This window comes from Oryx dammah, unplaced genomic scaffold (assembly GCF_014754425.2).
Source record: "Oryx dammah isolate SB20612 unplaced genomic scaffold, SCBI_Odam_1.1 HiC_scaffold_2, whole genome shotgun sequence".
Lineage (NCBI taxonomy): Eukaryota > Metazoa > Chordata > Mammalia > Artiodactyla > Bovidae > Oryx > Oryx dammah.
The window spans coordinates 85,633,363-85,660,752 of NW_024070186.1; the positions used below are offsets into that span (position 1 = coordinate 85,633,363).

Consider the following 27,390-nt stretch of genomic DNA (forward strand, 5'->3'; position numbering starts at 1 on the left):
ATAGATTTTTTTCTTTTCAATGTATTTATCTTTTAAATACCTCTTCAGTTAGTATTTAAACCCCTTGAATTCAGAAATCTGTTTTATGCCTGTTTTTATTTCTGATACTTAATCTAATACTATAAGCTTAATAAATATTTATTAGTTTCTAAGGATGGTTGGAGAAGGCAATGGCACCCCACTCCAGTACTCTTGCCTGGAAAATCCAATGGACGGAGGAGCCTGGTAGGCTGCAGCCCATGGGGTCGCTAAGAGTCGGACACGACTGAGTGCTTTCATGCATTGGAGAAGGAAATGGCAACCCACTCCAGTGTTCTTGCCTGGAGAGTCCCAGTGACGGCGAGCCTGGTGGGCTGCCATCTATGGGACTGCACAGAGTCGGACACGATGAAGCAACTTAGCAAGGCTGGTTAGATTTTTTTTGCATTGATATAATTCATCATAAAAGGTCTGAAGCTTCTTTAAAACTAATTTAAGTTCTAAGTGAAATTAAGCTCTTAAAATTTGAGAGTAGTATTTCCATCAAATTTAATCCTAGTATATGTATACATTTGTGTACCTATATATCCATTTACCAGAATATACACTGAGTCACAATTACATCTGGTTGTTTTACTATGTTGATGTACTATGGGTCATTTTTCAAAGGCAAATATTATAGTGCATCCCAGGACACCTGTGTTCACACGATCAGTTCTTTGAACTATATTTGGATGTACAAGCTATTAAAAGCTTCTTGTACTGAGTGACCTTTCAGGCAGAATTTAGATCGAATACTCACACTGCTGCTGCCTGTTGCTGAGTGGATAGCAGCAGAAAACCCTGGATTCAAACCTCTGTGGGGCTTTTGTTTTGCTTGTTTTGTTTCTTTTCATTTTGCCTTAAGAAGATGAACAATGAAACCACAACCCTGATATCCTTAAAGGAGGCAATGAAAAGGTTGCTAAGGGCTACAGGGAGGGAGCAAGCATGGGTCAGCTTTTCTGGGAAAATGGGTAGGAGAAGAATGAAGAATAAAAACAGGCAAATAACTACAAGCATGCTAATTAGAATTCTTTTTCTGTTAATGTGTTCAGGTTCAAAAATTGTGTCCATTAATAATAAAAATCTCCTCCTAGGTGCTATATTCCATTCGATTAATGCATGCGCTATATGCTGGGCTTACAAAAATAAGTAAAATGTGGTTTCGGTCCTCAAGGAGCTCACAGCCTTTGGAATAACAGATTTATTCAAAAATGCTTACAATTTAATGGTGATGTTCCTAAAGGGCTATGAGAACATGGAGAAAGGAATGAATTTGCTTTTGATGGTAGGAAAAGGAGCCCTTCATAAAGGGTCGTTTAGACTGGATCTGAAAGTGTGAGTAGGAGTTTGCAAGAAATAAAAATATGGGAAGGAATTCTAGGGTGAGGAAAGTCTGTGTAAACCACAGATGCCTGGACTATCATACTGTATTCAGTCAGCAGCTAGATGTCTCATGTGACTGGTGACCAAGTTGTGCAAGAGGACTGACAGAGGATAGGGGCAAAGGTTAAAGAGTCTACAATTCCTGCTGAGGAGATCCAACTTGACTCTAGCAATATCACTAGGCAAGTCAGGGCAGCATAAAATGTATATAATAGTCAAGTTATGAGAACAGAATTGTGTTTTAGAAGAATAGCTCTCGGAGATGGATTGGAGGTGAAAAGCAGAAATCTAGTTAGACTATTGTAATCCTAGGTCGAAGTGAAAGATGGTGATTAACTGACTTACTAGAGATAGAGAGGAGGGAATAGATTAGAGATATGTTGATGGAGAGAAAGGGGGAAAATAGTGACTTATTCTGAGATTTCTAGTTCAAGGAATTGGGTAGATGGTGATCCCATTAACTGAGCTGGACAACTGTCACAGAAATGCAGATTTGCAGACATGTTCCTTAGGATTTATTTGAAACGATCTAGGAATGCCTTTGAACGATCAAGGCTATGTTTTTTCCTGTGGTCATGTATGGATGTGAGAGCTGGACTGTGAAGAAAGCTAAGCACCGAAGAATCGATGCTTTTGAACTGTGGTGTTGGAGAAGACTCTTCAGAGTCCCTTGGACTGCAAGGAGATCCAACCAGTCCATTCTAAAGGAGATCAGTCCTGGGTGTTCTTTGGAAGGAATGATGCTAAGGCTGAAACTCCAGTACTTTGGCCACCTCATGGGAAGAGTTGACTCATTGGAAAAGACTCTGATGCTAGGAGGGATTGGGCGCAAGAGGAGAAGGGGACGACAGAGGATGAGATGGCTGGATGGTATCACGGACTCAATGGACATGAGTCTGAATGAACTCCGGGAGTTGGTGATGGACAGGGAGGCCTGGTGTGCTGCGATTCATGGGGTCGCAAAGAGTCGGACACGACTGAGCGACTGAACTGAACTGAACTGAACTGCGGGATGCCTTTTGGTGAAAGGATTCCAAATAATTGCTTCAATTTATGTAAACCTATTACTGATTGACAAGCTAGAGTTTATCTCTAGAGTTCAAGCTGGAGATAACTTATAAGAAGTACATCTTATGGTCTAAAAGTTAATACAAAGAGTTTACCAGATATAATAGTTTTGACTTGCTGCCAGATTGCTGGCATATTAGGTCATGTAGGCCTATGTTCCTATGAAAATGCATATTTCATACAGAGCCTTGAAAAAAAGTGAAAATGTTAGTCGCTCAGTTGCATCTGACTTTTTGCAACCCCTGGACTCTACACTGCCAGGCTCCTCTGTCCCTGGAATTCTCCAGGCAAGAATATTGCAGTGTGGCCATTCCCATCTCCAGGGATCAAACCCAGGTCTCTCGCACTGCAGGCATATTCTTTACCAGCTGAGCCACCAGGGAAGCCCAAGACTATTGGAATGGATAGCCATTCCCTTCTCCAGGAGATCTTCCCAATGAAAATGCACATTTCATACAGAGCTTTATCTATACGCATATAGAATCCAGAGCAATGAGAAAATTCCATTGCTGCAATTTCTGAAGATGGAGTGCAGAGGGGTTTACTTAGTAAATTCAGCTAAAGACAGTTGAGTCTGATACCACCATCTAAGAGGAGATGTACAAAACATAGCTGAAAATTCAGCTCTAGAGCTTAGGACAGGGGTGGTGAAGTGAAGTGAATGAAGTAAGGTGGCTCAGTCGTGTCCAACTCTTTTTGACCCCATGGACTGTAGCCTACTACGCTCCTCCGTCCATGGGATTTTCCAGGCAAGAGTACTGGAGTGGGTTGCCATTTCCTTCTCCAGAGGATCTTCCTGACCCAGGGATCGAACCCAGGTCTCCTGCACCGTAGGCAGACGCTTTACCCTCTGAGCCACCAGGGAAGGACAGGGGTGGTACCTGAAGCTAATTAACCTTGGAATAAAGTGAAGACCAAGAAGAGAAGATGGTCAAGGACAGAACCCTAAGCAATCACAACAGTATTCAGGTCACTGGGGACATAGAAACTCAGGAAACTGGCTGTGTATCACTTCATGAAAGACAATGTGGGTGACTTCACGCAAGTGAGTTGTGGGGTTTCAGTTCTTTGTGGTTCAGTTAGACGTAATTTTTGTGCCACAGCGCCCTCTAATGATCAGGGTTGTTCAGAGCAACTCAGGTCCCCCTTTTGCTGTTAAACTGCCTAGCATTTCACTAATATCACAAATGTCATAGAAGACATGTTTTATTACTTCTGTGTAAGACCTCTGCTAGGTATTGGGGGACAAGCATAAAGATGTTCAAGAAATAGTCTATGATCCTCTCTCTTCAAGAGTTTACAATTTAGATCACGAGAAGCTAACTCTAAAAATAAAGGAAGAGATGGGGAGTGACAAGTAATAGAGACAGTGTCTGTGACAGAGAAGCAGGCAAGGAGCAGATCTCCAGGTAGAAAGGCTGAGGGATTCAGGCAGGCATGGAATGAGCTTATCCCTGATGGATAAGACTTTGATAGTCAGAATAAGGTGGAGAAAGCCACCTTAATAAATATGGGTCTCAGCACTTGTTAATAGCTATATGATGGTTAAGTCTTGATCTTTTTGAGACTCAATTTCTTTATCTGTAAAATAGTAAAAATGACTGCTTCACTACTTATGGTTGTTATGAGAATCAAATTGAAGTTTGTATAAAATACTTCTTAAAGTATGAGGTACAATATATTAATAAAGATGAGGCAGATAGTTGAGATAATTAGACAATTCACATGTTCGGCAATATAAGGAATGCAAGAACTAGGATGATGACTAGAGAGAATGGCAAATGGGAACATCTATCCATAATTGTTTAAAATTGAAGTAGCTACTGGTGGTGACTGTAAATAATGTATTGTAGCTTTATCTTTAGGCGAAATCTTAGTTTTGTGCTCTGACCCAAATTAACATTGATTCTGTTATACTATAGAGTAGACCACAAGCTCCAAGCTTTAGAAGCACATTTTAAAGAACTGGACTTCATCAAGGATAATCTGACACAGAAATTTGAAGATCATAGCAAGACTTTGGCAAACCAGGGAGCCCAAGATGAGCTATGGACAGCAGTTCTGTCACTCAAGTGAGTACCTAATCTGAAATCAGTGGAATTTTGTGGTTTCATGAGAGCTTGCACTGGTCATTCTAAAACTGCGCTTCTTAATATGGTTCCAACAATGGGTTGTGAAGAAATCACATTTTCTCAGGCTCATTCATTCAAAAAAGATTGATTTGAGTGCTGGTTTACTTCCCATACTGTGGTACACATCTCAGAATCCCTTGCTTGGCAAAGTTTGAATAACACAGAGATGGATAATGTAAGTGCTCTGCCATTGAAAAATTTGTAGTATGAGTGGCCTGAGATCTAAGCTATCCAGTTGAGTGCAAATCCTCTTTTCTTTTTAAAAAAAATTATTTTAATAGTATATATCTGTTAATTCTAAATTCCTAATTTATACTATGGTAACCATACAATTATTTTCTGTGTCTGTGAATCTATTTCATAAGTAAGTTCATTTGTACTATTTTCTTAGATTCCACATATAAGTGACATTGTGATGTTTGTCTTTCTTCTTCCCTTGGTATTGTAACCTCTAGGTCCACCCTTGTTGCTGCAAGGACATTATTTCACTCTTTTTTTTATTGCTGAGTAACATTCCATTGTAGATATACACCACATCTTCTTCAGCCATTCATCTGCTGATGGGCACTTAGGTTGCTTGCATGTCTTGGCTTTTGTAATAGGACAGGCCCTATTTCTAAAGTATTTTCTAAACTATAACAGCTGCTTCTGTTCTGAACCCAAAAGCTGGGTTAGCCTCTTGGTGTGTGTTGGGTCAAAAGACACAACCAAGCCACAGATTTGGACAAGGAAGGATTTATTACTTGCAGCAAGTAAGGAGAACAGCAGGGATCTTTCCCTAAGCAGTGTCTTCCCAAATATCAAAATCAGAAAGTTTTAAGCTAAGGATAGATGCATATTCATGAAGGAGCTTGAACAGAGGAGACCAGCACAGAACTGGGGCAAAGGTTGACAGAATTCAAGCTTTAATGATTGAAGTCAAAAGGGTCAGAAAAGGTCAACATCATCATTCTATCCTCCACCTGGGCTCCAAAATCACTGTGGATGGTGACTGCAGCCATGAAATGAAGATACTTGCTCCTTGGAAGAAAAGCTATGACAAACCTAGACAGTGTGTTAAAAAGAGGAGACAATACTTTGCCAACAAAGATCTGTCTAGTTAAATCTATTTGAGAGTTGGACCATAAAGAAGGATGAGCACCAAAGAATTGAGGCTTTCAAACTGTAGTGCTGGAGAGGACTCTTGAGAGAGTTCTTTGGATAGCAAGAAGATCAAACCGGTCAATCCTAAAGGGAATCAATCCTGAATATTCATTGGAAGGACTGATGGTGAAGCTGAAGCTGAAGCTCCAATACTTTGGCCACCTGATGCAAAGAGCTGACTCATTGGAAAAGACCCTGATGCTGGTAAAGACTGAAGGCAGGAGGATAAGGGGTGACAGAGGATGAGATTATTGGAGGACATCATCAACTCAATAGACATGAGTTTGAGCAAATTCCGGGAGATAGTTAAGGACAGGGATGCCTGGCATGCTACATACAGTCCATGGAGTTGTAAAGAGGTGGACATGACTGAGTGACTGAACAACCACCACCGCCACCTGGGTGGGGCTTTAGTTCCTGCAGAACTCTAAAATACGTATCAGATTGTTATGTATATCCTTTTAGGAAGAATTGGGCTTCCCTGGTGGCTCAGATGGTTAAGAATCTGCCTGCAATGCAGGAGACCCAGGTGCAATCCCTGGGTCAGGAAGATCCCCTGGAGAAGGAAATGGCAATCCATTCCAGTATTCTTGCCTGGAGAATCCCATGGACAGAGGAGTCTGGTGGGCGACAGTTCATGGGGTCATGAAGAGTTGGACACAACTGAGCAACCAACACTTATCACTGAACTATTGTTTCTTAATATCCTTTCCTTTGTTCCAACATTCCATCACTTCCCTTAAGATCATGAATTACTGAGACCTGTTCTAGGGCAAGCACTGTGGCCAGGCTTAGATCACAAAACTGCTTAGATAAACAATGGCTTTTCTTATGTCAAGAGATCCAAGTCTTGTTCTCTTTCACTGGAAACCTCTAACCCAATCTGTTTAAAGTTCTCCTAGTATGTTTATATTTCTTTGAATTATCCTAATAAAATTCACTTTATGGCTGTACATAGAGAGTTCTACTGCTTAAGAAGTGCCCACATTTTTTGTAGGTTCACTTCAATGGAATTGAATATTTTATACAGCTACGTCATTGAAGTACTTGTCCACTTGCACACCTGTGTGCTTGAGAAGCTGCCAGATCTGGTGAGAAGTCTTCCCACCTTAGCCTCCATCCTTAGACGAAAAGTCAAGAACAAGCGCATCAGAGTTGTATGGGAGTCTGTTCTGGAGGACTGTGGGTTGCAAGAAGCAGATATCACAGCACTGTGTATCTTCTTTGTAGCACATGGTAACAAGGCAGAACACTACATTGCTAAAGTAAGGCAGATGTATATAAGAGATATCAATTTCATGATCTCTAATATGGTAAAGAACCAGGCTCTGCAGGATGGTTTGCTGAAGGCTGTGCAGGTCATTGAGAAGGGGAAAGCAGAGATGGCCCCCCAAGAGAAAAAGTCAACCCTAAAAGAGTTGATACCATCAGTCAAAAGCTAATCTGTTACACTGGACTCAGAGATTCCATATCTAGTATAATTTATCTTGCAAATGGGAAGCAATACATATACACAATTTATTACAGGCTTATTTTTATAGCAAAAGTGAAAAGAATGTTAAATTATAATACACTGGTACAATGGATACTTTCTGTGTAGCAATATAAAAGAATGAAGAAGCTTTCATGTAACTGTATAGTAACACAGAGTTATCGCCAAGATGTGTTTTAAAATATTTCCAACATTATTGCTCAGTGGGAAAAAAAGGGCAAAAACAAATACATAGGCTACTATATCTATAAACTTCTGGAGAAATACATTAAAAAGTGGTAACATTGTTTGTCTTAGGGAAGAAAACTAATTAGAGGCTAGGGATCAAAGGTAGGAAGAAGTCTTTTTCAACTGTTAATTCATTTTGTACTTTATGAATTTTGAAACATGTGAATGTATGATGTAGTAAATAAAAAAAATCTACTATATTTCGTATGTTGATGTGCATTTTCTTTCTGGTACAGTTCCAGAGGTGTTTTATACTAGAAAGGGAATTCCCACACAGTGATCATATATTTTATAATCTTTTTTAAACAAATGCCATGCAATATGTAGTGTCAATAACAGAAACATTTTAAAGTGTGGATCCTGCCCTACAGGCAAAAGTTACTTAATTTAGAAGGTACAAATTCAGGACAACCAGAATGAGTAACACCTTGGAGGGAAGTTAGGTAGAGAAGGATGAGAAGTAATACAAGATGTGTTACCTTGCTGGTTCCTCCTTGAAAATAGGTTGGTTGCCAGATACATGCACTTAGTCTTATCCTTCTCCAGACACATTGTTTAGAGAAACCATGCCACAGAAGAGAGAGAGACTGGAACTATCTCTTGGAAGTGTTACTAAATCAAACTTGGGTCTGCAACAAAGCCAATCTACTGACATGCGGTTGTGTTAAGACAAAATGCAGCATTTATTGCAGGGCACCAAATAAAGAGAACAGGCAGCTTGTGCTTGAACAGACAGCGTTACCAAGTCCGAGCTGGTTCTACTCACTGACCAATAAGATGGCAAACTAATGTCTCAAAATAACCATCCCATCTGGGTCTGGATGCCGGGTTCTTTTACAGAATGAGTGGGGTGGAGGGGGTGGGGTGAGGAAGAGAAGTAAAAAGCCCCTTCATCTTGCAAGTATCTCCTAGAATGGCAAGTCTGGGGAAGGGATGTGTCAATTTCTTCCTTCCTGTAGCCATCCACAGGTGAACAGGGTCCTGAACAAAGGTCCTGATTTAACAGTCAGGCAGAGGGGCAAGGTTCCCTGAGGCAGGCCATCATGTATAAACAGTACAGAAGGGTACTACAGAAAGGTAGGCTGAGGAGTATAGAGGGAAGAATTTTCAAGTTACCGCTCGGGTCTCAGTTTGTTTTGAGGTTTCCTTTTTCTGCCCAGAGACCAATCTTGCGACACTGCCCGGTTTCCGCAGTCCCCGAGAGCAGGAACCACACGAGAAAATTAGAGCCACAACGACCCGAGGGGGGCGGTGGCTCACCTAAAAGAACCCGCCAATGCAGGAGCCGCGGGAGACGGGGGTTCCATTCCAGGCTTGGGAAGCTCACCTGGAAAAGAGCATGACAACCCGCTCCATTATTCTTGCCTCAAGAATCCCAAGGACAGAGGAATCTTTCGGGCCACAGACGATAGTGACGCAGAGTCCAAAAGGACTGGACCGACTTAGCAAGCAAGCACACACGCCTCGCGAGGGGAGGGGCGGGCTCTCTGCCGGGGCAGGGGGGCGGGGCCAGCAGGGCGGGCAGTGCGCGCGCAGGCCCGGAAGTCCCATCGCGGAATGTTAGCTGTCTGTATCCTTTGTCGGTTTTCTATGGTGGGAGGGGCTGTTTTGGCGGGCAGTCGTGACGCTACTAGCCCTTGCGGGATTCTAAGGGGCCGCCGCTAAGATTAGGCTTTCTGGCTGACTTTAGAGAGGACAAGGGGTGGGCTCAGAATCCGAGTAAGGCGCGAACGCGGACCCACAGCAGCGGTGAAACGGAAGTCCTGCTCCAACGGAGCCCGCGTCCGGGGGAGGCGCTGCAGTTTTCCTCGAGCGATGGCCCGAGGGCTGTGCGCCTCGGCGGCCTCCGTCTTGCCTGCCGGGAGCTAAGGGAGCGTTCTCACCTGGTAAGCGGGAGGAGGGGAACTTGGCGCGCGGCTCCGGCCGCGCCGGAGAGCTGGAGCCCACTTTCCGCCCTGCTGCAATGGTTGGTAATGCCTGGGAGCAGCCAAGATTCATTTGTTTTCTTTCCGGATGTTTATCTTAAACATGGACAAATACACCGCCTTCCAGGGTCGTACTGTTTACCTGACCTGTAGAACACCATTTTTACTTCTAGATATTTGATGCTTTCAGTCTCTGAATTCTGGCAGGCTACTGGGCATAATATTTAAAACGCAAAAGTGTTACTTTGCTTTTTTCCTATTCGGACCGGAAACAAGATTCTTTCTCTTTCAGGTATTGATGTTGAATATGCCTTATTAGCATATTAAAATGGCTGTACCCAAAGACTCCATCCCTTCCTTGTTAGAATGTCAGTGCCAAATCTGTGTGGAAATCCTCTTTGAGCCTGTGACACTGCCTTGTAACCACACGCTCTGTAAACCATGTTTCGAATCGACTGTCGAAAAGGCAAGTTTGTGCTGTCCCTTCTGTCGCCGCCGGGTCTCTTCGTGGGCTCGGTACCGTACCCGAACAAATTCTCTAGTTAATATGGAACTGTGGGAGACAATTCAAAAACACTATCCAAAGGAATGCAAGCTAAGAGCCTCTGGGCAAGAATCAAAGGAAATTGGTGAGTAAAGCCCAGCGCGTTTGTTGTCTAAAAACTAAGATCATTTTGAAAACCAACCGCCACTAATCCATTTTTTAAAGGATTAAACAGAGAGTCAGTTAGTATTTGTCTAAAATTTTTAGAGGTGTTTGGGGTTTTTTGGCCTCAAAATGTTGATTAAGGTCAATGGCAAGATTTTGTTCATTGTTATAATGCCCAGCCTGTGTTCACTTGGTGTTTGTTCGATTAAAAATGAAAAGAAAAACCCAAAACAAAAGAATTGCCCGATAGAGTCTTCAGTCATGTGAAAAGTTATATAAATAGTCGTAGAGGAGCCACAGTCACAGTATAGCAACAGCAGAAGTAAGGATTCTTGTGTTAATGTCTTTTTCACTTTCAATTATTTTCTCTAACTTGCTTGCCTATACATTGCCATTCATTTAATTCTTAAGCTTGCAGGGAGCCTAAAACAGCTTTCTGTGGCCATCTAGTTCAGCCGTTTTTATTCAAAGGTCCTCCACAATGTGGACTCTTCTTTGTGCCTCAAACTGAACACTTGATTCTAGCAGCTTGATCATTTATGTGCTCAGTAAGTCATGCGATGTTTCTTGTTTAGGGTTTGAATGCAATGCTTAATGCTGTGATATACGTAGCTTTTTTTTGGAATTCTTTTTACTTATTGTCAGTTCAGTTCAGTTCAGTCCCTCAGTCATGTCTGACTCTCTGTGACTCCAGGGCCTGCAGCACACCAGGCTTCCCTGTCCCATTACCAACTCCCGAAGCTTGCTCAGACTCATGCCCATTGAGCTGGTGAAGCCATCCAACCATCTCATCCTCTGTCATCCCCTTCTCCTCCTGCCCTCAATCTTGCCCAGCATCAGGGTCTTTTTCAGTGAGTCAGTTCTTCCCATCAGGTGGCCAAAGTATTGGAGTTTCAGCTTCAGCATCAGTCCTTCCAGTGAATATCCAGGACTGATTTCCATTAGGATGTACAGGTTGGATCTCCTTGCAGTCCAAGGGACTCTCAAGAGTCTTCTCCAACACTACAGTCCAAAAGCATCAATTCTTTGGCGCTCAGCTTTCTTTATAGTCCAACTTTCACATCCATACCTGACTACTGAAAAACCATAGCTTTGACTCTACAGACCTTTATCGGCAAAGTAATGTCTCTGCTTTTTAATATGCTATCCAAGTTGGTCATAGCTTTTCTTAGTTTGCCATTTTAATCATTTTTAAGTGGACGCAGTAGTGTTAATTACATTCAGTGTTTTGCAACCATCACCACTGTGTTTCCAAAACTTTTTCATCATTCCAGACAGACTCTAACCATTAAGCTATGACTCACTCTTCCCTACCCCCTGTCAAGAGTTCTCTGTGAATTTGCTTGGTTTTTTAATTTCTGTGAAGCCCCAGTAAAACACACACACCACCTGTTTAGCAGAATTAAACATCATAGACATCATTTACCTCAGAATTAGCTCATAAAATGTTCCCATAAACCCCAAAAGATACCAGGACAAATCACCAAAATCAGATCTCCGTGGTATAAGCAGAAGGAAGCATCTGGGCTGTTTGATGGATCTGAGAACAAAACAACTTCAGAATAAGCAACAGGTATTCATTGGGAAGGGCTTCCCAGGTGCCTGGGCAGTAAAGAATCCACCTGCCAGATACAGGATGCTTGGGGCTGGTGCCCTGGGATGACCCAGAAGGATGATACGGGGAGGGAGGTGGGAGGGGGGTTCAGGATGGGGAACACGTGTATACCCGTGGCGGATTCATGTTGATGTATGGCAAAATCAATACAATATTGTAAAGTGATTAGCCTCCAATTAAAATAAATAAATTTAAAGTTAAAAAAAAAAAAAAAAAAAAGAACCACTTGCCAATGCAGGAGATGCGGGTTCAGTCCCTGGATCAGAAAGATCCCCTGGAGAAGGAAATGGCAACCTACTCCAGTGTTCTTGCCTGGGAAATCCCATGGACAGAGGAGCCTCATGGGCTACAGTCCATGGGGTCCCCCCAAAAATTAGACACAACTTAGCGACTCAACAATGGCAATATAAGTGTATTCATAAAATATGTAATCTGTTATGTCTGGCTTCTTTCACTTAGCATAATGTTTCCAAGGTTCATACAAGGTTCTATTATTTATTAGTACTTCATTCCTTTTTAGGGCTGAATAATTTTTATATATATATTTTTTTATTCATTCATCGATGAACATTTGGGTAGTTTTCACCTTTTGGCTGTTTGAATGGGTGCTGATATGAATACTCATGCACAAGTATTTGTTTGAATATGTTTTCATTTTTTGTGTATAGGAGTGGAGTTGCTGGATCATATGGTAATTCTATGTTTAGCCTTTTGAGGATCTGCCAAACTTTTTCACAGATCTGCATCATTTTAAATTCCCTTCACAATGTGTAATGGTTTCAATTTCTGCACATCCTAACCAACACTAGTTCTGTTCTGCTTTTTAAAAAAATTTTTCATTTTTTATAGCCATCCTAGGAGGTGTTAACTGGTATCTTAGTGTGTTTTTTAAATTGTGGTAAAGTATACATACAAAATTTACCATTTTAACCATTTTTAGACATTCAGTTCAAGGCATTGAGTACATTCACATAGGTGTGCAAGCATCACCATCATCCCTTTCCAGAACTTTTTCATCTTCAAAAACTGAAACTCTGTACCCATTGAACAATAATTCCTCAGTTCCTCTCCATCCAGCCCTTGGCTACCACCACTGTTACTTCCTGTCTCTATGATTTAACTACTTTATGTACCTTATATAAGTAGAATCATAGTAGCTATTTGTAGCTTTTTTTGTCCCTTCCCTCCTGCCCTCCCTTTCTCTTTTTCTCCTCTCTCTCTTTTTCTCCTCTCTCTCTTTTTCCCAGTATGGGCAATTTGGCGACTTCATTAAAAAAAAAATAATCCAAGTATAATTACCTTACAGTGTTATATTAGGTTCACTATTTCACAACAGTGATTCAGTAATTCTACATAGTACAAAATGATCACCACCTTCTTTCACTTAACATAAAGTCAGACTTTATGTTGTAGCATGTGAATGAATTTCATTTCTTTTTATGGCTAATATTTTATTGTATGCGTCTACTGTGTTTGTTTATCCTTTCATCTGTCAGTGGGTCATTGGGTTACTTCCATCTTTGGCTCCCATCTTTTGGCTATTGTGAATTAACATGGGTGTACAAGTGTTGGGCTTCCCTGGTGGCTCAGAGGTTAAAGCGCCTGCCTGCAATGCGGGAGACCTGGGTTTGACCCCTGTGTCGGCAAGTTACCCTGGAGAAGGAAATGGCAACCCACTCCAGTATTCTTGCCTGGAGAATCCCAAGGACAGAGGAGCCTGGCGGGCTTTAGTTCACGGGGTCGCACAGAGTCGGACATGTACAAGTGTCAGTGTCCCTGCTTTCAACTCTCTTGAGTATGTACCCGAAAAGAAATTGCTGGATCATGTGCTAATTCTATGTTTTAATTTTTTGAGGAACTGCTATACTCTTCCATAACAGCTGTACAATCTTAAATACTCCCGCCAGCAAGGGCAAGAGTTCCTTTTTGTATCTTTGTTAGCATTTGCTACTTTCTGGTTTTGTTTTCTTTGTTTGATGGAGTAGTAGGGAGATGCTGTCTCATTGGTTCTGATTTATATTTCCCTAATGACTAGTGATTGTGAGCATCTTTTCACGTGCTTGCTGGCCATTTGTATATATCTTTTTTGGAGAACTATCTGTTTGCTATTATTGTGGGATTGTTTTTTTTAAATTCCTTTACTGTAATTTTAATGGCTTCTAGAGAAAGCTAAGGATACATATTTGTGTGCCATTTTGAACCAGAAAACCTCTGGCCTTTTTAAAAATGGAATTCCATATTCCTATAGCTGTTAATAATTGTACACTTACTTTAATTTTGCATTTTATATTAATATGGGTTTAATGGAAGCTCAAAGCTAGCTATAGAATTCTGTAATTGCCTATAATGTAATTTTCTCTCTTGATCTGAAACAGTTGATGACTATCAGCCAGTCCGCTTATTAAGTAAGCCTGGGGAATTAAGAAGAGAATATGAAGAGGAGATAAGCAAGGTAGGTCGTAAATGTTCTTTTTTGGAAAAATTTTCTGCTATGTTTTTGCATACAGTTTTATGTGCCTATATAAATAAATAATAATATATACTGAAATGTTAATGATTTTAATATAGTTTATAAAGGCTTCAGTTGTTTTATTTTAATGTGGACCATTACAGTTTTGTTTCTGTTTTATGTTTTGCTTTTTGGCTGCGAGTCATGTGGGATCTTAGCTTCCTGACCAGGGGCTCAAACCCTCACCCTCTGCTTTGGAAGGCAAAGTCTTAATCTCTGGACCTCTAGGGACATCCCAAAGCTCCAGTTTTTACATGTGTTTAAAATAGTTAAAATTAGCTTTAGTTTATTTATACGTGTTTGGTGCTCTTATGTGATAGTGATCTGTAAGCATTTAAGTGTTAAGGAGATTTTTTAAAATTTCCCTGAAGCTTTAAGCATAAAGGATGGGAAAACGGTGGTAGATTATGGTATCTTAAGTCCATTTAGGCTCAAAACCACCAGAGACTGGGTGAATGAAGCAACAAACATTGATTCCTCACAGTTCTGGATCTGGTGTTGGGCAAGGGTCTGCTTCCTGGCTTCTCAACAGCTGCCTTCTCACCGTGTTCTTACATGGTGAAGAGCGGGAGGGAGAGGTGGATCATCTCTCCTGTCTCTTCTAAGGCTACTAGTCCCTTTCATGAGGACTCCACCCTCATGATCCTATTACCTCCTGAATGCCCCACCTCTAAATGTCACATTGAGGAGTTAGGGCTTCAGTATATGAATTTTAGAGGCACAAACAATGCCTTTAGATGAGGAAAGCATAAAGGGCTAATTGTGAAGTTGTTTTTCAGTCTTTCAGTCATGTCCGACTCTGACATCATGGACTGCAGCACACCAGGCTTCCCTGTCCTTCACCAGCTTCTGGAGCTTGCTCAAACTCATGTCCATTGAGTCAATGATGCCATCCAACCATCGTCCTCTGTCATCCCTTTCTCCAGCCTTCAGTCTTTCACAGCAACAGGGTCTTTTCCAGTGAGTCGGCTCTTTGCATCAGGTAGCCAAAGTATTGGAGTCTTAGCTTCAGCATTACCCCTTCCAATGAATATTCAGGGTTGATTTCCTGTAGGATCGACTGGTTTGATCTCCTTGTCTCATCAGCACCACAGTTCAAAAGCATCAATTCTTTGGTGCTCAGTCTACTTTGTCAAGTACCTGCTTAGGAAAAGAGGGGTCTTTGGATTTCACTAGTACTAGGAGAGCCTTAGTACTCTTCTACCCTGATTAGTCTAGAGCAATGTTGTCCAATAGAAGCATGATATGGGTTCATACACAATTGAAAGCTTCCTATTAGCCACATTTTAATTTTTTTTAAAACATGAAATTAATTTTTATATATATTGTACCTAAAATATTTTATTATGTAGTCAGCATAGAAAGTATTGATTATTCTTATTTAGTCTTCAACTGTGTATTTTGTACTTACACTACATCTCAATTTGGACTAGTCACATTTCAATGGCCATATGTAGCTAGTGGCTACTGTATTAGACCATGTGAGCTCTACAAGAGCTAATAAACAATCATAGTATTTAATTGACAGCATATTGTCTAAACAATATCTTTAAGTAAGGGTTTAAGAAATGATGTTCACAACAATGTAGTGAGAACTGGTTTTATCAGGATGATTTTGGGTATAGATGAAAAAAACTAATTTATTAGAATTCCATAGATTAGTAGGGACTTCAGGGCTGGTTTCATCCACAGCTCTGGTTCCAATTCTTTGCTGACTTCTGTTGCCTGGCTTTATCCTCAGGCTAATAGCAAGACAGCTGCACATTTCTGAACCTCAGCTGCATACACAATGATACGCAGAGGAAAAAACAGCAGTCTCTTCCAATGGCTTTCCTTTAAGAGCAAGAAAACTTAACAAATCTTTCCTCCTATCTCCTTCACTTGAATTGAATCAAGGACTTACTTATTTTCAAGTCAGGTCTTTTGGATTTCTAAAGTAATTCTTAACATTATTTCTTTCAGGAAGTATAGTTTAAATGCCCACAAGCATGGTCTTAGGTCCAGAAAGCTGAGTTTGAGCCTCCACTCTGACTTACTGAGCTAAGAAAGTTAGATCACTTACTGATCTATTAAAGTTTTTCTGTCTTTTCTCCTCTGTAGATCATATAATGACCATTGTTTTTTCAGCAACTACTGCACCCTTGCCCACCATGTTTGGAGATTCATCCCAACTTCAGGGAGAGACCCTGATTAGTTTAATTCAGTTCTTATCATTCCATTCCCTTGCTAGTGTTTGGTTCAGAAACCTATGCCAAAGTTAGTCAGAATGTGACCTTCTATTACCTAGGGAAAAATATCCCCTAGGAAGACTTCCAAAACTGTATTATAGTGTAATAGAAACTGTGATAAGGACTGAAACAAGGAGGGATGAGGCTTTGATCAAGATTTCATTGGACCGACTGGGGAGGCTTCCTAAAGGAGACTTCCTTAACTACTTTACAGGAAATCGCCTCTCTGGATTTGACCTTAATTTGAGGGATTTTATTTCTTGCCAATTTGTTGTTGTTTCTTTTTTTTTTTTTTACTATTCTTACTAAGAAATATTGCAAGTGTACTCAAAAGTTCAGAGAAGGATTGTTCTTTATTAATCATCTTTAAGGTAGAGGCAGAGCGGCGAGCCTGTGAGGAAGAAGAAAACAAAGCCAGTGAAGAATACATTCAGAAATTACTGGCAGAGGAGGAAGAGGAGGAAAAGAGACAGGCAGAAAAAAGGCACAGAGAAATGGAAGAACAACTGAAAAGTGATGAAGAACTGGCAAGAAGACTAAGCCTTGATATTGTAAGTTTCAAGAAAGAACTTTGAAGTATCTCCATTATTATTGCTTTGTTTGATTTTGAACAGTCTAAAGAGGAAGCATTCACCATAACTGAAACTATTTCTGACATATTTGTTCTACCTAAAACAAAACTTTTTTGGCATATTGTTATATATTTGCTCTAATCCAAGTATGTGGTTTTCTTGGTTTGTTTGGGGATTTTTTTGTTTGTTAAGAATTTTTTTTTAATGTAGATCATTTTTTAAAGTCTATTGAATTTGTTACAGTATTGCTTCTCTTATTCTCATGTTTTGTTTTTTTGCCATGAGGCATGTGGAATCTTAGCTCCCTGACCAGGAATCGAACCCATACCCCCTCATTGGAAAGCAAAGTCTTAACCACTGGACTGTTGAAGTCCCCCAAGTATTCTATAAAAAACTTTTATTTTTCATAAGTAAATTCAGTTATGTAGAAAGCTATTTAGTGGAAAATGAAAACTCCATTTCCCCCTCCCACTTCTCCACTCCTATTCTTATTCCATTACATCAGGCTCTTTCCCCAAAGGTTAGCACTATTAATGGTTTCTTTCTTATAACTTTTTTTTTCACCTAAAAATGATATATGAATCACACTGGGTTTGTTTTTTTTTTTCTGAATTTTTTTTTTTCTTTTGAATGTGGGTTAATTTAGTATTTTATGTTCACAAACTTCATCATTTTACATGTAAATGGGAAATGGCATCAGTCAGCATTGCAGAGGTAACAAATGATCCCCATATCTCAGAGGCTTTCAACCACCCACATTTATGACTTGTTCATGATTCATGTCAGCTGATTTGGTGGTGTTCCATGTGAAGAGGGAGTCCTCTTTAGGCCATGCCATTCTTATGGAAGAGGAAAGAGAATAAAAGCCAACCATGCAGTGGTTCCTAACGCTTCTGTTTAAGCATCATGACAGTTTACATGCCATTTAATAAAGCAAATCACTTGACTTGGTCCAACATCAAGGGTCAGGAAGACATTTAGTGTCATAAGAAACTGTTTCCTGAACTTTTTCACTTGATATTTCATAAGAGATTTTTCATATTACTACATATAGTCTATAATTCTTTTGTAATAGTGGTAAAATATTCCATTGTATGGATGCCAATCACTTTTTGAAAGTGAAGCACATTAAATTCTTTTTTGTCCGTGCTGCGCGGCTTGTAGGATCTTAGTTACCCAATCAGGGATTGAACCCATGCCCCCTGCATGGAAGCACAGAGTCTTAAACACTGGACCACAAGGGAGGTCCCTAAATTCTTACATAACATATTAAACTTGGATTTTGTTATCTCGCCATGGTTAAAAATTACTGCCTAGGGGACAGTGAATTAAGGGAAGGATGATAGAACACATACTGTAAGACCAAAGGATACAGTGAGACCCAGTGATTTGAAAGGACGTAGCAGAATCACTTGAAGTTCTTTTAAAATACAAAATCTCTGGGGATGGGATTTAGGGAATACCACTCCCCTCTGGGGGTGTGTGTGCAGGTTTGAGAGCCTCTAAAAACAATTCTTTTGCTTTCAAACAACAGATATCTTAAAATATACTTACCAAAGTGAAGTATATCCAGAATTGATTTTTTCCCCCATTTTTTGAGAGGCTTGCCATTCATAATATAACTGAGTTTTAAAATGTACACCCTTTTAAAAATTATATTTCCTTTTAAAATTTAAGTGGGATAGCTTCAGAACTTTACATAATTGAGAAATTAAGTAAAAGACATAGACCATGGAACTTCCCTGGCAGTTCAATGGTTATAACTCAGCACTTTCACTGCCATAGCCCTGGATTCAATCCTTGATTGGGAAACTAAGATCCTGCTAGCTGAGCAGCAAGGCCATAAAAAAGACCAATAGAATAACAAATGGGATAGGAAAGAAAATATATCAAAGAGGAAACCCTGGGGTCAACTTTGTCTTTCAAGAATTATTGTTCTAATTCTTGTTTTCACATGGGATTATAAGAGCAGATCTATTGATATTTTGAAATAAAAGTTTGTTGGTTCAAGGCCAAATGTCAACCACCACCAAGTATGTTAATTTTTCAAATGACATAGTAGGAAACTTATGGGTCTGTCATGAGATAGGAAGTAAATATTCATGCTTATTTATTGGTATGCCCTTAAATTCCCAAATTAAATTATTTTACATAAAATAACTTTTATTCCAGGAATAGCCCCAGCTTTTTCAATTTTCCCCTATAGGTTAAAGTAGTTATAAATATATGAAATTATTCGTTAGAAAAATTTAAAAATGATCAGTTAATGAGATTAGTATCATCATGCCCTTTGTTTATCTAACATAGGGTAATAATGCAATTTAGACCAACTTAGATAAACTTATTAATCTTGTTTATACTAATTTTTGCATGGCCAGTATTATTTCACAGGATATATAGAATTTAAGCATAATGAGCATAATTCCTGAAAAATTCTATTGTGGATTCTGAGTTAATTAATAGCTTATTTTATTTTAAAATTGTTTTATGCTTTTTCTGTTGTTGAAGAACAATTTCTGTGAGGGAAGTGTTTTGGCTTCACCTTTGAATTCCAGAAAATCTGATCCAGTCACAACCAAATCACAAAAGAAAAGTAAGAACAAACAAACAAACACTGGAGATATTCAGAAGTAAGTGAATATGGAATACTGCTGTATCAAAATTTGGTCCATCAGCTCTGCATGAAAACCCTCTAGATTGTCTGACATTAATATAAAGTGAAAATAAGAGAGATGCTCACATAGCTTACATTCCTGGCTAACATGAAGAGAAATGTGAAGCCTTTTTTTATCCTGACTGCTCAGGATTTCCATGTTGGTACCATTTTCTCAAAATCAATCAGTTGGATTCCTTCTTTTCTTGGTTTGGATTCAAATGAAAAACAAAGTAGTCCAATATAAGGTCATCCTCATTGAAAGAGTTTACAGTTTGGCTGGCATTTAGATCTTACCCCACTCTGTTTTTCCCAGTTTATATATTACATTTCTTCCCTACTGTACAAAAAACATGAGTCAAGTAGTCAACAGTAGAGTGAATTTAGTTGCCCCACTGTGCCCCTCTTAGCAGCAAGACGAGTTGATAAGCTTTCCCATAGTAATTCATAGTCGAAGCAGTTTATCAACTACAATCTAGACTTCAAAAACATGTAAGGGCTTTTGGTTCAATTAGATAAATATGTGCAACTGATTTACCCCCTTCCAAAATTCATAGAAATTTAGGATTTGAGATAGTGGAAATTTGAGACAGGGAGATGAAGGTTTATAGGGAGAGGGCAGTGTTAAAAGAGGTGGTTGCTATTAAGAGAAAAAGCAGACATGTAGCCTCAATATTGTTAATGCTGATATTATGTAAAGTAGAAATCAAGAGAAAAGCCATTAAAAGAGAAAAGCAGGGATATTTCAAATTGATATATTATTCAGCATAAAGGATATAAGGGGCTTCCCAGGTGGTGCTGTTGGTAGAAGAACCCGCCAGCCAGTGTAGGAAACATAAAAAGGGACAGGCTTGATCCTTGGGTCAGGAAGATCCCCTGGAGAAGGAAATGGCAACCCACTCCAGTATTCTTGCCTGGAGAATCCTTTGGACACAGCAGCCTGACAGGCTATAGTCCATAGGGTCGCAAAGAGTTGGACATCAGTTTGAGAAGCAACTTAGCATGCACAGACATAAAGGATATAATTGTCATAAATCTTCATGAATCTAAATATATACTTTGAAATATATAAACATAAAAATGTGTCACAAATACAAGAATAAACTGATGCTTAGATAGAGATATGCTCTTATGCTAACATATTGATAAGTCTCATGTCTCTAAGCAGATAGTTGATATAAATTTGTATGTAATAAAAATCGCTATACCAAAATGGTAAAGAATCTGATCGTGGACCATTTTTCAGAGATAAAAAATGTAGAATTTCTGACATTAAAAAGAAACTAACATATTCTTTCTCCTAATTTAAAGTGTCGTTTCCGTTACTTTTGGAAAGACTGTACAGTCTTAGGTTGTATTGATGCCAGGACCTACCTATTTAGATTCTTTTGAGAATTAAGGGATAATTTAAATTTGACTTTTGCTTCCTTTTCTCCTGTTTTTCACTGAAATATCAATACTCGGACTTTTAAGTTTTGTTCCAGAGTTAGACCAAAATACCTGAGACAGGGAGATAAAATAACACTTTTTCTGAGAAATCAGCCAAGTAGCAAGTGAGACAACTTTAGGCATAAATAGCTAATCTGGCTTTATTTCATTGGATACATGCCACTTGTGTTTCAAAGCATTCAAATTTTGGCAAACTTTTTTTTTTTAATATATATATTTTATTAAAGTGTAATTAACTTTGAACTCTTTTTTTCTAAAGGTATCTGTCACCTAAATCTCAACTTGGGTCAGCATCACAGTCTGAAGTTGTACAGGAAGACAGAAAAAACTCCATGTCTAAGGTTTGTGAATGCTAAAGATATTCTTGGCTTCGCAAGTTTATTAATGCTATAGATCGTTAATACTTATAGTTTCCTACTTTTTTTTAAAAAAGTCACCATAGTAAATGGAATACACCTTCTTAATCATCTTAGTCTCACCTAAGCTAGGAGTCAGTAGATTTTTTTCTCTAAAAAGCCAGATAGTAAATATTTTAGGCTGTGTGGCCCAGGTGGTCTCAGTCACAACTATTCAGTGATTTGTTTTCATGTGGAAGCATCCAGAATAAAATCTAAACAAATGAGCTTGCTTTTGTTCCAGTAAAACTGTTTACAAGAACAGACACCAGGTTGAATTTTGTCCATGGGCAAAATTTGTAGATCCCTGACCTAGATCATCAGACTCACAAAACTAAATAGGCTACCCCTGGTACCAGCTTCACTTAAAAGATAACAGAATGGGAAAAAGCGTGCTAGTAGGGCAGCATCAGGCATATCTGTTCAGCAAGCATCCTCACTGCAGAGCTTCTAAGTGATGGCCTGAAAGTGAGACCATGCAGAGGAGTGTAGTTGCCATGAAGATTTAGAAGTCCCATGCCCCATAAGAGTCAGTTATTTACTGTAACGACTCATGGGTGTAGCTTCCAGAGGTCCTGGTAAGGAACACAGCCAAAGACTTGTAAGTCGTTTTCCAAAGCCCCTGAACCTTGGCTTCCTGTAGGGGGTTAAAGATCCCTCCTAGGTCTCCTAGTCCAAATGCAGTTCAGCAATAAGGGTCATTTTTATCATAAGCTATGAGGCCTAGTGACACAAGTGACGTTCCACCTCTATCATATTTCCAGGAAAAGAGCACTAGAAAAAATACAAGATCAATGTCCTATATAGAAGTTTTGTTAACCAAAGTTTTGTTAATAGGTTCATAAATATTTTTCAATTCAGGTAGGTGGTTTTATAGTACCTAACACTTAATGGACATTCATGTGCCCCAAAATATATGTATTTTCTTTAATCTTCATCACAACCACCAATTCTGTAAGGTATCCTTGTGTCCAATTATAATTGAGAAAACTGAGGCATGCAGAGGCAAGAGAATTGCTCAGAGTCCTGTGAAAGCGATGTCCAACTCTTTGTGACCCCATACACTGTACAAATCCATGGAATTCTCCAGGCCAGAATACTGGAGTGGGTAGCCATTCCCTTCTCCAGAGAATCTTCCCAACCCAGGGATCTAACCCAAGCCTCCCACATTTCAGGCAGATTCTTTACCAGCTGAGCCACAAAGAGTCTCTTAAGTAGAGGTAATAGAGGGAAATTCAAGTCCAGATAGTCTGGCTTATGCTGGGACTAACGATTGATGGAAGGAGGCATTGAAGGCTGGGATTTTTTTTCTCCCTATCCTGATATTAATACAGCAAAACGTGCTAGGCAGCTTAGAATTTGTCCAACCCAGACTACATTGGTTCACAAGAAATGTTATGAGGAACAATAAATGCAAAGCAAAGTAGGTAAAAGAACAGAAGATCTTGAACAATAAATAATTTTTGTCTTGAAGCAAATTCTCATTGAAGCCTTTCTTAAGGCTTTCCCACGGTCAAAACTAATCCTAGATCTTAATTTACCCAAGACCTGTAAGTGAGAAGAATTATACTGGCTAAAGCAAGGGTTCTTAACCTAAGGTCTGTGGGTAGAATCCATAGAGTAAATATGAACCTGGATAGAAGAAAAGGTTTATCTTCCACCTGACCTCTCATTTTAGTGTTTCCTATAGTCATGAATCGGAGAAGGCAATGGCAGCCCACTCTAGTACTCTTGCTTGGAAGATGCCATAGACGGAGAACCCTGGTAGTCTGCGGTCCATGGGATCGCTGAGTCGGACACGACTGAGCAACTTCACTTTCACTTTTCACTTTCATGCATTAGAGAAGGAAATGGCAACCCATTCTTGCCTGGAGAATCCCAGGGACAGGGGAGCCTGGTGGGCTGCCGTCTGTGGGGTTGCACAGAGTTGGACATGACCGAAATGACTTAGCAACATAGTCATGAATATAAGCAGCAAACCATAATACTGTCAACAGTACCTGAGTCTTTGTCACCAATAACATATTAGATTTGTTGTAGATCTCTTGAAACATTTATACTCATCCCTCCTTCAGTGTTACAAATTATTAGACTTGTTACTAGATCTTATTATTTAATGTATTAATGATATGCATTATTATATCATAAGATTTTAATAATTATGTTGCAATATAAATTGATCCCTATGTATTTACTTTTATGTTTTAAAATATTATTCTCAGAAGAGGTCTGTCAGCTTCACAAAAATGCCAAAAAGAAGAGGGTTTGTGACACAAAAAGGTATTAAAAGTCCCTGGGTTGGAGGAAGTTTAAAAGATGAAAGGTCAAGTCATGGTGCCAGCTGCTGGCCATATATAAAACTGGCTTGTGGGTTTTGAGCTGTAGGTTTTCATGGGAGTGAAAATGAAGAAATACCTTAAGTTGGCACACAGAATAAAAATACTATTAAAAACTAATATATCTTAGTAGTAGTAATAATCAGGTAATTATAGTATATAGTGACAACTCAGTTTTGGTGTCAGTGTAATAAGACATATGTTATGACTTGATGGTTTCCCTTGGTTCATTCAATCTTGTTCTGTTTTCTACAGAAAATTGACGACAACAGTGATGTGAAGAGCCCTACATGGCAAGACACAGATGATGAAGAAGATATGCCAACGCTTTCTCCTCAAATATATCTTGCAGTTCAGGAACAAGGTGCAGAATCTTCAGTGGAGTCACCTATGCCTCAGTTATGTACCAGTGGTGGAGAATGGTGCCTTGAAGGAAAAGTTGAAACAGGACCAAGCAATCGTGAAAAAGGGTTATGTGTCATAAGTCTCGAGGAACCTAAAGCCAGAGTTCCCTACTCTGGAGATGCTGCCACTGAGGCATGTGGTGAAACAGAGAGTGAGTGTACTGTATCAGATACAACACAGTTCCTTAGAAACAACACGGTTGGGACAGAAAATGAAGAGTCCCACCTACCGATCGGTAAAGGTACCTCCAAAAGAAGAAACCTAGAACCTTTGTCTGAAGCAATCAGAGAGCCATGCTTTTCTGCAAAAAGAAAGAAAATGTTCCCCAAAGCCTCCTCAGACCAAGAGGAAACAGAAATCAGCTTGACCCAGAAACTGATAGATTTGGAACATCTACTTTATGAGAGACATAAGCAAGAAAAGCAGGACAGGTTATTAGCATTACAACTTCAGGAAGAGGTGGATCAAGAGCAAATAAGGCCAGACCGGCAAAAAGGATCCCCAGATGGATATCAGTTACGGACTGTGTCCTCACCTCCAGACAAAGTACTAAATGGACAGAGAAAGAATTCCAGAGACAGAAACTCCAAAAGACAAACTGAGCTAGAGCAGCCAAAACCTCAGACCGACTCAAAAAATGAAAACCATCGGCAACCTTCTTTTAAGATCCAGTTGAAATGTTCAGTTAATGGAAGAAAGATAGCAAATTCTACTAGAGATAATTGTAATGTACCTAAAACTGCTCATTCCCTACAGCCTAGTAAGTCACAGAAAAGTATTTTTCAGATGTTTCAGAGATTCACAAAGTAATGCTTGAGTAAGAAGAGTATTTTATAATCCAGTAAGGTTGGGTTGTGAAGCTTTCTATCATAGGTTCTTTATAAATTTTTCATTAGCTCTGCTCTGTGGACACACTCATTGTCTCTAACTAAAGGAGCATGTGATTACAAAGGAGAAACATACGAATGTGTTTCTGCTGGACTCAGTTGTAAGCAAGAGTCCCACTCCTTTACTTTTTCAATAACTGATGTACTCAGTATAGGTTGACAGCCTTTACGGATATAAAATTGCATTTGCCAACTCCCAGGAAATCTTCAGTTCCGTGCATTTCCCCCAAAATGCATATTTATGGCCTTTGAGCCCCTTTTTGTCCTGACTAGTAATCAAAGCAACATTAGTACCAAGTAGCTAAGGTATCCAGGCAGGGTTTAAAAGCTGTTTTCTTGCAGCTTTCCCATATATTTTTGCAGAGCACTTGACATACATCTTCCATAACACTAATTTCCATCTCTGCTTTAATTAAGTATTATAATATTTTCTTTGACTTAAAATGGGTTGGGGTCAGTGTTAAATCAGAAAAATCAGGGTTTTCTGGAAAATTAGGACTTAGTTGACAAAACTAGACCGTTGATACAAAGGAGCTTGTTTTGGGATGAGGCTAGAGGGGTAGATGAACAGTGTGGGATGATCAGACAGCTGGATCTAGAATGGAGTAGCAGGTGTAGTCTGGCAGAGTGTTCTTCCTCGTCCTTTCTTTGCTGAATGACACAAGAAACATTTAGATTTTATAGTTTTACACACCATACTATCTAATCGACTATTCCAGAGGAAAAAATGGAAAGTTATGTCACAGTATCCTATATTGTAGAACCTGACTAACCATGTGTTTATTTCCTTAGGTTATCATACTGACTTATTTGTGTTTATGGACAAAAATAGAAAGTATGATACTTGGGTTTTGCCCTGTCTTACCCCCAAAAGTTAAATAGGAAGGCAGCAATTTCATTTTATGAAATTTAACTTAGAGATCTTTTGTTTCAGTAGTATGAACAACTTTGAGCAAATAACAGGTTTAACAGCATTTCTGATGGATGTCTAGTTAACCATCCAATTAAGGTAATAACATAATAAAATGTCCTAGAGTTAATAATTGTAGCTTAAATTTATCAGTGCTTTTGGACATTGATTTTTTTTTTCCTCCAAATTTTGTAACCAAAATTCTGTAATCTGCACACTGATGGCATCTCCTTCAATATTGATTAATTATGGGTAGAATCCTGATGCTAACTTAAAATTTAGTTTGCCCTTTCTCAAAAATGATTGTCTCCTGGGTAATGATTGTGCTGAAATGAAGTGTATTTAGAAACTAACCAAATTTGTCTAAAGTAGACTAAAATCTTTTCATCAAACCAATATTTTTTTAAGACCAATTTTGCTTTACATTTTAGGGATTCCTCAAATAAAAGCTATGCAGTTAAATCTTCCTGGAATAGTCCATGACCAAAAAGGGAGAAAAATAGTATAATGTATTTAGGATTTACATATATAACCACTTATTTGTCTGTGAAAAGTCTTCCTGACTAAAATTGGTTTTAACACAAATTTTAACTTCTTAGTCTTTCTGATACTCCTACCATGTATGCATCTTTGTGAGAAACTAGTAAATATTTTGTGTCATTAGAATGTATTGATACTTTTCATTCCATTTTTGTGGAAGGGATATGAGAGTGTTTAATTTCTCAAGGAGTGCTAGAACTGTGCAGAGGCTGAAAATCTGAAAATTAAAATAATTATTAAAAATTAAAATGGACTATATGTCTATATGTTTTATCACAGTTAAAAATTAAAACATGAAAATAAGTTCTGTGTAAAAACTACCATAAAGGAAAACTGGAAGACATGGAAGACTAGGGAAAAAGTAGATACAGTTCACCACAAAAAGCTAATTTCTTTTTATAAAGTGTCTGCCAGTACATTATGAAAAAGACTAACAACTCAAAAGAAAAATTAGAAAAGTTTATGTTCCCAAGAAACAGTTCTCTGGAAAGGAAATACAAATGGCTCTTGAATGTGTGAAAAGATGCATAATATCACTTATACCAATGCTCATGTTTTTCTATCCTTCATTAGTAAAGATAAAGGTGCTTTTTTGGTTTTGCTTTTATCTGTGTATAGGTTTTGTTTTGTTTTGTTTTTCCAGTCTTGGCAAAACTGTAGGGAAATAGGCACTCTTATATGTTGCTTGATATGAATAGAAAATTTTAAAGCCCTGAAGAGGTAACCTTGGCAATTTATCTCTAGTAATTTCTTACTGTTTTCACACATATGTATAATGGCATGCACAAAAGATTTTTGTATGGTATTGTTTATAATAACAAGTTAGAAACAACCTTAAGCATATCAA

General features: G+C 39.0%; 2 protein-coding genes across 3 annotated transcripts; both read left to right on the forward strand.

Moving 5' to 3' along the window:
- Positions 1-769: 769 nt before the first annotated feature.
- SMCO1 (single-pass membrane protein with coiled-coil domains 1) lies at positions 770-7,670 on the forward strand. Of its 2 annotated transcripts, none has more exons than XM_040249912.1 (3): positions 770-939; positions 4,398-4,547; positions 6,748-7,670. In XM_040249912.1, exons 1-3 carry the CDS (start codon positions 890-892, stop codon positions 7,190-7,192), a joined length of 645 nt encoding a protein of 214 aa, XP_040105846.1. In that variant the 5' UTR covers positions 770-889; the 3' UTR covers positions 7,193-7,670. The 2 variants fall into 2 exon arrangements, with proteins under 2 accessions (XP_040105846.1, XP_040105853.1); XM_040249919.1 differs by lacking the exon at positions 770-939 and adding an exon at positions 3,304-3,520.
- Positions 7,671-8,993: 1,323 nt separating this feature from the next.
- Positions 8,994-27,390, forward strand: RNF168 (ring finger protein 168). The gene is made up of 7 exons (XM_040249703.1): positions 8,994-9,356; positions 9,688-10,024; positions 14,035-14,111; positions 16,768-16,947; positions 19,477-19,598; positions 21,330-21,411; positions 24,057-27,390. Exons 2-7 carry the CDS (start codon positions 9,724-9,726, stop codon positions 25,014-25,016), a joined length of 1,722 nt encoding a protein of 573 aa, XP_040105637.1. The 5' UTR covers positions 8,994-9,356; positions 9,688-9,723; the 3' UTR covers positions 25,017-27,390.